The 11674-nt window shown below is 37.4% G+C and overlaps 1 protein-coding gene across 1 annotated transcript in view; it reads right to left on the bottom strand.

Moving 5' to 3' along the window:
- Nucleotides 1-71: 71 nt before the first annotated feature.
- Nucleotides 72-11674, bottom strand: part of LONP2 (lon peptidase 2, peroxisomal) — a 124264-nt gene continuing 112661 nt past the window's right edge. Inside the window, exons 13-15 of the mRNA XM_036751625.1 lie at nucleotides 8858-9065; nucleotides 8059-8249; nucleotides 72-521 (exon numbers count right to left, since the gene is read on the bottom strand). Coding sequence (XP_036607520.1) covers nucleotides 300-521; nucleotides 8059-8249; nucleotides 8858-9065 — 621 coding nt within the window. The 3' untranslated portion in view covers nucleotides 72-299. The remainder of the gene's footprint in view (nucleotides 522-8058; nucleotides 8250-8857; nucleotides 9066-11674) is intronic.

Raw genomic sequence — 11674 nt, 5'->3', positions numbered from 1 at the left:
TATGCTCAATTAAAAAAAATTTTTTTTAACCAGAATTTAAAGTAAAATCATTTATGCTAATAAAACTTAAATTCTGATACAGATTAATATTGGTTTATTAAATAACCATCTGCTTACATCTTAGCTAATACAATCACATTTCATTAATTACTATAGTAATTAAATACGATCTCTACCCATTAGTGACCAGTTAATCAGCAAGCAGTATACCCCCAAAAAATGATTACCAAGTTTAATTTTGGTACTTCATTACTGTTCTTAAATTTAAAAAAAAAACTTGGAAGTTTTGGTCAATCTGCTTAAAGTTTACTATTTATGAGACCAAGCCTAGTTTTGACTGAAAAGCCTCCATCAAAAGCTGCATTCAGAACTTCATCTAGGCTGGTTGCTGTGATAAACGTCAAATCCTGGCGTACGTTGCTTGGAATCTCTTCAAGATCTTTCTCATTTCTCTGTGGAATGATGATTCGTTTCAGTCCAGCTCTGTGTGCTGCTAGGACTTTGTCTTTAATTCCACCTACCTAACAGAGAAAAGAAAGTTGTTGAGATAATAAGGTAAGTTTTCCTCATCAATTACACTTACACGCAACCTTCCGAGGAATTTATTTATTTTGGAATATTCAGTTACATATGTATTCTGTATAATAATGGTAAGTGGGGAAACTACTTGGAAAAAAAACTGCAATGGAGCTAACTACAAACAATAACTTACGGGATCTTACAAAATAGGTTTCTGAAGTGAAAATTATTCTTATTTTACTGTCTTAAGGTGTGTTACAGCAAGAAGCTAGTGCAGGAGGGGAAATAGTCTGTGGAAAACCCAAAATCTTGAAGATTGTAACTTTGTTATAGTGTATAAAATTATATGGTTTTAAAATTGTATAGTGATTAAGGGATTAGGTATACAACTTTATGGGATTTGGTAGCTGTGACAAAATGTCATTTAAGTTTTATAGAACATACAGTACAATTTGCAAAATTTAGTAAAGAGTTGTAAAAGTGGTAATTTAGTGAACTTTAAAAGGTATAGTCTATACATTACTGACAAAGCCCAACAGCAAGAGATAGAAAGAGTTCAAAAGTTACTGAAGGCACTATAAAATATTTGGGAGTCTATTTGCCAAGACAAACCCAGGGCCTATATGAACATAACTATGAAACACTTTTCATGCGAATAAAATCAGATCTAAATAAATGGAAAAATATCAGTTGCTCATGGTTAGGCCGAGCTAATATAATAAAAATGACAATTTTACCTAAATTAACCTATCTATTCAGTGCCATACCAATCGAACTACCAAAAAATTTTTTTACTGAGCTGGACAAAATAATAACAAAATTCATTTGGAAAAACAAGAGGTCTAGAGTATCTAGGATATTAATGAAAAGACATGCTAGAGAAGGTGGCTTAGCCACACCAGATATTAAACTGTACTACACAGCAGCAGTCATCAAAACTGCCTGGTACTGGTTAAGAAACAGGGGTGTGGATCAGTGGAATGGGATAGGTACACAAGTAGGAGAAATCAACAAGTTTAGCAATCTACTCTTTGATAAACCCAAAGAGGCCAGCTTCTGGACTAATAATTCACTATTTCACAAAAACTGTTGGGAAAATTGGAAAATGGTAGGGCAAAAACTGGGCATAGACCAATATCTTACACCATGTACCAAAATAAAGTCAAAATGGGTTCATGATTTAGGAGTAAAAGCTGATACTATAAAGATTTATGGAAAAGAATTCATGACCCAACAAGAGATAGCATTATAAAATGCAAAATGGATAATTTTGATTATGTCAAATTGAAATGTTTTTTGTACAAAAAAAGCCAACGCAACAAGAATTAGGAGGGAAGCAGAAAATTGGGAGAAAATCTTTGCAACTAGTATCTCTGATAAAGGCCTCATTTCTAAAATATACAGGGAACTGAGCCAAATATATAGGAATACAAGCCATTCCCCAGTTGAGAAATGGTCAAAGGATATGAACAGGCAGTTTTCAGAGGAAGAAATTAAAGCTATCTATAGGCATATGAAAAAATGCTCTGGATCATTACTGATTAGAGAAATGCAAATCCAAACAACTCTTAGATACCACATCTCTCCTGTCAGATTGGCTAAAATAACAAAACAGGAAAATGATAAATGCTGGAAAGGATGTGGGGAAATTGGAACATTGTTGCATTGCTGGTGGAGTTGTGAGCTGATCCAGCCATTTTGGAGAGCAGTTTAGAACTATGCCCAAAGGGCTATAGATATGTTCATACCCTTTGACCCAGCAATACCACTTCTAGGGTTGTATCCCAAAGAAATCACACAAGCGGGAAAAGGACCCATATGTACAAGGATATTTATAGCAGCTCTTTTTGTGGTAGCCAAGAATTGGAAATCAAAGGGATGCCCATCAATTGGGGAATGGCTGAACAAGCTGTGGTATATGAAGGTGATGGAATACTATTGTGCCATAAGAAATGGGGATGACTTCATAACAATCTGGAAAAACCTACATGACATAATGCTGAGTGAGCGGAGCAGAGCCAGGAGAACGTTGTGCACAACCACAGATATATGGATTCCGTGAGGACCAATCCTGACCTACTGCGCTCTTCTCAGCAAGCTAAGGGGCAAGGACAACTCCAGGGGACTCAAGAATGCTATCTTCATCCAGAGAAAGAACTGTGAAGTTTGAATACAGATCGAGGCGCACTACATGCTCGCCTTTTTTGCTTCTCTTTTGTTTTGGGGTTGTTTTTTTTTTTTTTTTGGTTCTGTTTCTTCTTTCTCATGATTCATTCCATTGGTCAAAATTCTTCTCCACAACTTGACTAGTGCATAAATTAACTCAATGTGAAGTTATACATGACATTTATATGAGATTCCATGCTGTCTTGGGGAGGGACGGGGGAGGGAGGGGAGAAAATCTGGAACTCAAAACTATGTAGAACTGTGTGCGGTAAACTAAAAATAAATAAATAAATTTAAAGAAAAATAAAAAAAATTTAAAAAAAGGTATAGTCAATTCATGGCTGTATAATGTCTTTATACAAATACAGAACTATGCTTTAAGAAGACAATTTGATTCAACAAATATTTTATTAAGCACCTACTATGTGTTGTAATTTGTCTTCTGTTCTCAAAGAGGACCATGGCATCAGGAAGGTGATGTCATGACTTGCAAGTGAATTAAGTGAGGCAGGGCTGTGCAAAGGCCCTTACTTTCTCCTCTGGAGCCATCTGGGTCCAGAAGCAAGATATAGATCAGGACGACTGGAGTTGGCCCCTATGCAGTGGGGAGACCTTGGCCTTTTTAAGTTAAGGTCTTTCCCAGGTCTCAGTTTGTCTGAGGCAACACCCATTGGGTAATTAAATCTAGGTAAAATGAGGCAAAGAATGCCCTCTTTTCTTTTACTTAGTAAAAAAAAAAATCATTACAGGAGAAGACCCTTAAGGTTTCCATGCTACAACAGAAATTGCTATTTACACTCCCTCTGAGCCTTCAGAACGACCCAGTGAGGCTCAGGCTGGGACCTATTGTTGGCCAGTCTTTGAGAGCCAGAGTGATTTGGGTTTAAGGCATGATCCATAAAAAAGAAATCTAGCCTGTAACCTCCAGGATATCTTGCTAAAATTTATATTCCTTTGGGCAGAACACCCACAGGTCCAGCGGTATGATTCCTTATATGGACAGAGGGAGGGTACAAAGGAAAAAAAGCACGTGTTGGGCACTAGGGACATAAAGACAAAAATAGTTCCTGCCCTGTAGGATCTTACATTTTACAATTCAGTGTCTTTACACATAACGAAGTGGAATGTGAGCGAAGGTCAACGTTGCATTTTGAGTTACAGTATAAAAATTCATAGCCAAAATGTTGAACATTCAAAAACTTAGATAATCAGATTCTGTTATGATGACTTGTGTAAGTTAATTTTAGAAACAATTGGAAAACCATCAAAAACATTAAAGGCCCCTAACGCATGTAGTATAAAGACTGATAGGACCTAGGGATGTTTAGCCTAGGAAGGAAAGGATTTGTGGAGGTATAGAAAATATGGTATCTGTCTTCAAAGTGTTTGAAGGTACATCAGTAAAAAAGGGATTGTATCTGTTTTGCTTAGCCCTTGAGGGCAGAACTAAGAACAATGCAGGGAAGATATGTTAGGCAAATTTAGGTGCAGGATAAAAGAAGCTCCCCCACAAGAGCCATATACTAGTAAGCCCAACGGCATCTTGTCTGGGATGTCGCTGGAGAAGGGATTCTGTCAGATACTGGCTGGACTAAATAGCCAACTCTGAAATTCTGTGAATGTTAATGAACTTATTTTAAGTCCCAAGGTTGTGGGATTTAAGACTGGAAATGACCTTAAGTCATTTTTAGTCTAACCTCATCTTGTAGAAGAATAAACTGAGGAGGAGCAGAGACGTAAAGAAACGTACTCAAGGTCATACAAAAAATACATGAAAGGCTGGGATCTGAACTTGGGCGTTCTGGTTCTACAGTGTAACCTAGATAGTAACCAAACAGGATCAGAATCTCCCAACTCCACTCAGATACTCCATATTAGATTGTAAGAGACATTACTATTTTATGGCAACCGTACAGTAAAGTGATAATTAAAATCTAAGGAGTCACAGAATTTCATATTTAATAGTGGTGATTTGCAGCTTCTAGGTATATAACATATTTGATGTGTATGTATTCACAGCAAATTGAGGATTTTTCTAAATAGGTTTGGAAAGGTGAGGACTACATGAAAAATTTTAAAACTTGGCTAAAAACAGTTTGCGTCTTTATGCAAAGTTTAAATAAATTAGGGTCCCAGATGCTGCTATGTAAAAATGAAGAAAAACATAATCCTAAACACTTTAAGATACCTTTATGGGAAAAAATAATTAGAAGATAACAAAGAATAATTTATCCTTGGAGATTCTACCTACAATAGTTTGCCAAAATGGTTTGGTTTATCTGGAGAAAAACTTCTTATCTATTGTCCTTCCTACACGTTCCTCTCCTGATCTTGGAGACACAATCATCAGGTGGTCAGGTAACCCTCCCTGCCATCTCCATGTACTTCCCACTTTCTTATCCCCATATCCCCTCAGATTTACCCTTCCTTCCAGGATTCTATCTACCTTTGCCCTCCCTTTAACTTTCTTCTATCATTAACAAATTTTCCTTCATCTTAGAACTCTTCCTTTCTCTAAACAATAGTGCATGCATCTGTGGCTAGCTTTTTAACTACCATGTGTACCTTTTTTTGTGTACTATCATCACATGCTGGGCTACCCTCCCTCTATCAAAATCATTCAGCAGCATTTACTCTGTGGAGGTTCTATTGATTACCTTAGACAAATGGAGACCTGGGAATGAACTTAATTTAGAGAGGCCAAGGCCATCCTTCGCATCCCTGGCCCTTGCCAGTTATCTTGACTTTTGTCTTGCCATGGGACTTAAATGAGTTTGGAGGAGAGAGTGAGGCTTATTACTTTGCTTGGTTCTGCCTCACTTAAATCCAATTCACATACAAGTCAAGACATCACCCTCATGATGTCATTGGTCCTCTTCAGGAACAAAAACAGTGCAGGTTTATGTCCTCTCAAACCCTGACAGTTCATCAGTGTCCATCTCCCAAAGCCTGTAGTACCAAAATTATCCACAAGGATAATAGAACCTCAGAGACCATCTATTCTAATGCCCCCCATTTTAGCTATCAGGAAACCAAGGCCAAAGGAGGCTAAATGAAGGACATAAAGTAGTAAATGTACGCAAAAATTTGAATTCATATCTTTGGCAGCCAACACTGATTAACAGATCCTATGTTCTGCTTTGAAGATTATATCTGTGCTTCAATCCTAAACCTATTCTTTATCCTTTGTTGTTGGTCATTTGTTTCAGTCGTGTGACACTTCGTGACCTTTGTGGTATTTTCTTGTTAAAGATACTGGAGTGGTTTGACATTTCTTTCTCCAGCTCATTTTCCAGATGAGGAGCTGAAGCAAACAAGATTAAGTGACTTGTCTAGGGTCACACAGCTAATAAGTGTTTGAGGCTGGATTTGAACTCTGGTATTCTTCACTCCAGACAGGCCTGGTGCTCTATCCACTGCACCTTCTAGCTGCTTCTATATTCTTACTTTACTTGTGATTTAAAAATTACTTCAGTGCTCACTCAAGCTATTCCTTGTTCATTTTTCCACAACACCACCAAAAAAGCTTTAATGGCAAGATCTTCCTCCACAATCTTGACCTTGTAGTTAAATAGTTCAACCATGTACTATACTAACTCTGAAAGCTCTAAGTTCCCCTTTATCACTGCTCTTCCCTTTGTGAACGTCATTAAAACTAAGTAATTTTTTCCATTCCTGTTTACATGCTGCTGAACAGTGTTAGAAGAAATCACACTACAAACCTGTTACCTAATTTCCACTGGGTCCCCACCTTTATGGCACTGCTTTTATTCTTTCTTACTTTACTGTTCTCCTGACACCTGCTGTTTCAAAACCTGTCTTTTCAAACTTCCTATCTCCTGCTTTCCTCAGCAAAGGTCCTTAACTTCCTACTTAAGAAAACAAGACATTTGGCATTAGCTCCCTTTTCTACATCTCAAATCTTCTTGACCTCATCCCCTCTTGTCTCTTCCATTAGCTTTCTCTGTCAATTATCCCCCTCCCACTTTATCATTTATAAAAACATGCCCAGTTCTCCCCCAACCAGTAAAAATACTTTCACTTTTTGACCCATCAAGTTATCTTTACTCTTCTCTGACTGCCAAATTTAGAAAAGTCAGTCTACTCTCATTTCCTCCATGTCTCCAACTTCACTTAACTGAATCTGTTCTAAGGTTACTGATTATCTCTTAATTGCTAAATCTTACAACTTTTTTGATTCCCCATCCTTCATGACTCTGTCACACCTTTTGACAGTGCCCAAACCCTTTGCTCCTACATGGTCTTTCTGCCCTAGATTTTTTGACTGCTTTCCCCTGGTTTGTCCTCCTGTTTTTCATTCCTTCTAAGTCTTCTTTGCTAGTTAATCTTCATGTCCAGTTTTTCACCCATGAGTATGCAAAGGTGCTGTCCGAGGTCCTGTTTCTTTCTCTACACCTACAAGTTCAAATATCATGCCTATGCAAAGGATTCCCAGATCTACATATTCATCTATACTCTCCTGAATCCTGTATTACCAACTGCATATGAGACATAAACAAGATGTCTTCTGTAAGCCTCTCTAATTATTAAACACAAATAGTACTATTTTTCCTCCCCTGCCCTCACCACATTCCTTATTTCAGCCACCACTTCAGTCACTCCAGTTCTCCACTCAGTTGCCAGGTTTGGTTGATTCTATCTCTACATCATTCCTCTTTTCTACTCACATAACCACTTTCATGGCCTTACTACTTTTCATATGGACTACTGCAATAGCTTTCCAATTGGTTTCCCTGATTCTAATCTTTCTCAACCATCTTCCAAAAAGTTACTAAATTGATATTCCTAGAACATAGACCTAATCATGTTACTCCCCTGCTTAAGAAACTCCAGTGGTTCCCACATGGCTCTACAAAAAATACTAACTACTCTATTTCACTTTTAAAGCCCTTCATAATCTAGCTCCAACCTATCTTTCCAGGTTGATTTTATATTCCCCCCACCCCCCACTTCATTCTAGTCAAACTAGCCTATTGTTCTCCATACACAACATTCCTCCTCCCACTACCCTCCTACATGAAGCCTTTTCCCCAAGTTGTTGGTGCCCTAGCCCCTTCAAATTACATTGTTTTTCAAGTTGTTTTTCCTTTACGACTTTTGTGTTCTGTATTCTCTATTTTATGTAGATGTTTCTTCCTTGCAGAAAGTAAGCTTCTTGAAGAAAGAGACTGTTTATCCCCCAAAATATCCCTAGTGCTTCACACACAATAAACGTTTGTCAAATGAATTATGTAAAAAAAATTCTTATGACATGGCAGTGAGGATAAAGATGCACACCTAGGTGGTTCCATGGGGAAATTGAGAAAACTCTTAATTTGAATCAATGCAAATGGGTTCCCTCTTGCTACTTACTGGAAGAACAAGACCTCTCAGTGTAATTTCTCCAGTCATGGCTACATCCGAACGTACCAGCCGCCCACTAAAAAGTGAGGCAAGGCAGGTTACTATAGTAACTCCAGCAGATGGTCCATCTTTTGTGACAGCTCCAGCTGGGAAGTGCAGATGGATGTCTGTGTTGTCAAGCAGATCAAAACTTCCAGAAGCTATTATTAAAGAAAAAAAATTTAAGTAGAAAATCAAAACCTGTACTTTTCTTGGTCTTTGTACTTAGGGTTTTCCCTTTCCATTAGTCTTTTAAGATCATTTTAGTATAAGCTATGTTGGGTCCAAAAGCCCTTTGAAACCTCAAATGAGCCTCACAAAGTTGATATTTATTTTTACAAAAAAACATTGTCTTCTGAGTTTTCCAGTTATGCCATAATCCACAAAAAAAAAAAATCTAAAGATGAGGGATGAGAACTTAAACTTTGTATCCTCTTTAGTAATCATGCTTCTATACTAAAATAGGTTAATCAACTCATAGATGTCTTTTGTATTTTTCAAAATTATTCCTTGCTAATCATTGTATCATTACAGAAGTTGTTAGCATATAGCTGATTTAAGAAGAAATCTATCACCTCTAGTGGAGACTCAAAGCTTAGGTATAAGGGACCTACTTAATTAATGTCATCACAATACAGTATTTCAAACTTATTTTAACCTTGGTGAAGGAATTTTGGGGAAAGATGATCTAAGAAAACATCTCATCTGGATAGTTAATATTACAAATCCAACAATGAATATATACCACTGCTGTTTAAGGGTCACATACCATTGGTCAGGTGATATTTCTTTGCATTGCTGCGAAGCCAACTGATAGCAAGGTGTGCAGACTCCTTCATGACATCTCCCAGCTGTCCAGTCAATGTTAACTGACCTTCACCATCCATTCGACTTGCTTCCACAAACATAATCTCCCCACCTAATGGACTCCAGACTAAGCCTATTGCCACCCCTGGCTGACTCAAACGCTCAGATACCTTAAAAAAAAGAATAACAAAGGATACTAGGGTTATACTTAACACTATTTCTAAAGGACTATAAGTACCAACTTATTTTTAGGTTTCTGACTAACAAATATATTATAAGGCAAGTCTTTTCAGGTAAAGCTTTGTGCTTTTTTCTCCCCTAGAGAATTTTAACTACTAACATGTAAAAGACTGTTCACACCTCACACTTACTACTTACCTTTTGGCTTTCTACCAATGGTAACTTAGCTTTCTTGTTGTCATTTGTCAAAGGCACACATTACCTTAAACTTTAAGAAACCAGGTAGGAATAATTCTGGTTTTAAGGACTGTGAGGGCCTAGAGGTATTAACACCTGCCCTGGTTATCAAGGAACAATCCTACTGTTCTAACTACTCAAGTGTCAGTATTAGGTAGCATTTCCCCCTACTGTTACTCCAAAGCCTGACTTATTTCATGTACACTGGTTTCATGAAGAGGAATAAACCCTATTCTATAACAAAAGTATTTAAGAAATATTCATCTTAGATATCATAGGCCCTATGCTCAATGTAGTGTGAAAGAAGGGGAGCTTGGGCATAGCAAATCCTTCTCTGTACTGTATAATCTAGAATTTCCTGCTCCCTGTCTGATTTACTTTGAGGCCTACAAGGAACTGTAATAGATGCCCTCTGAAGCTCAACTTTCACATTTTTAGAAGTAGTAGCAAAGTTAGTTAACAGCACCACAGAAAAGGGGCTTGCCCCTTTTTTACACTTGAAAACTACAGATCCCAAGTGGTGAATCTTAATTCCTCTTTTAAGGGGAAGTAAACTACATAGAGCTCAGTTATAAAAAGTAATCATTTCAAAGTGAGCCTAGGATACATTGCTTGTATCTGAGGGTGGTCAGCTCAAAGTATCTGTTCTAAATGGCCCTATTCTACAGAATATTCAACAACTTACTCTATAGGCTAAAAGATGTGGGAGAGACAAGGAAGACAAATGAAAAAAATAGTACATATGACTGCTCCACTAATATGTAATGAAAGTCTTATTTTCTTCTAATAGTAAACTAAGTAGGAATTATGGAAGAAAAAAAAAATCAGAACATACAATTAAGACATAGAACCCACTTGTCACAATTATACATGCTGACACTGATTAAAATACTCAGTAATTGAAGAGAAGCACCTTTAAATACAGAAGGCACTTTAACTTGTCTACTCAGGACACTGCGATCTTTTAGAAGAACCTAACAACATTTTACTTGGATATCTGCTTCCTTCACTGAAGATGTCAAAAGGAAAAGGAACAAGTCTTGCTTTTTGCTCTTACTGTTAAATCATTTTACACACAAAAAAATTTGTATCTAACAATACAAGGGATTTAACTAGGTAGGTAAGGAGTTCTAGGTGAGCAAACTTCCCCTACTAACTAGTGCAGATCAGCAGCAGCTCTGCACCTTAGCGCCTCAGAGAGGCCTCAGTGCCATGGGAACTGAGAAGTTGTTATTTCTCCAGGGTCACACAGCCAGGATGTTGTAAAGATAGGACTTGAACCCATATCTATGTGACTGGGATCAGGAAGAGGCATCTCCTCTATTCTATGCTGCCATGCATTATTTTGTAATACTTCCTGGTAACTGACCAATTCACCTATTTAAGAAAGCTATACTTGTCCACTTAATTTATAGTAAGCTGTATACAAAACAGTTTCCATAGGTAGTTAAAAATCTTCCATATTGACCAAAACAGAATGTTTTCATTTGGACTTCAGTCATTAGCTAGTTCATTTTTGTGGCAACTCCTTTCTCTTCCATTTTTGGAATCATAATGGCATTCCTATTGCTACTTTTTAATTTTAAAGCGAAGAATAGTTTAGACTTGTAGCTTAGGATAAGATACAGCTGTGGCCTCAGTTTGAGAGTGATAATTACCTGGGCTACCAAGCAATATGATGTTTCAGGATTATCTAAGCAAATAACTCTCGGTATAAATCATTATTTTGAAATATGTGATAAGGAATTTACTTTTTCTAAACAAACTATTTAAAGATAGCTTTATAGAACAAAAAGCAGAGTTATCATTCATCTGTCAAATATTTATAGGAGAAAGACATGACTTAAAGGTCCTTGCTCTGCTACTAACTAGACTTTACCACCTTGGGCAAATCTCTGGGTCTTCATCCATATCACATCCAATAACAGTTTCCCCCAAGGCTCTGTCCTGCATCCTTTTCTCTTTTCCCCCTATACTAGTTCACTTGGCGATATCAGTTCCCATGGTTTCAGCTGTCACCTCTATGCAGATGATTCTCAGATGTACTCGTATAGCTCTAACCTCCCTCCTGACTCTGGTCTTGCATTTCCAACTACCTTTTAGAAAACTGGAACTGCCTTTTAGACATCTTGAAATGGTTACCCCAAAAACACTTTAAACTCAACATGTCCAAAACTGAACTCATTAACTCAGCCCTCCCTAAACCTTCCCTTCTTCCTAACTTCACTATTACTTTTGGGGGTACCATCCTCCCCACCAAGATGTCATCCTCAACATCTCATCCTCCACATCCAATCAGTAGTCAAGTCCTGTCATTTCTACCTTCTTAATAGCTCTCAAATATGTAGTAGTGTAGCACTGG

The sequence above is a fragment of the Trichosurus vulpecula genome, chromosome 3 (assembly GCF_011100635.1).
Source record: "Trichosurus vulpecula isolate mTriVul1 chromosome 3, mTriVul1.pri, whole genome shotgun sequence".
Lineage (NCBI taxonomy): Eukaryota > Metazoa > Chordata > Mammalia > Diprotodontia > Phalangeridae > Trichosurus > Trichosurus vulpecula.
This window is presented reverse-complemented; position numbering and strand designations above follow the sequence as displayed.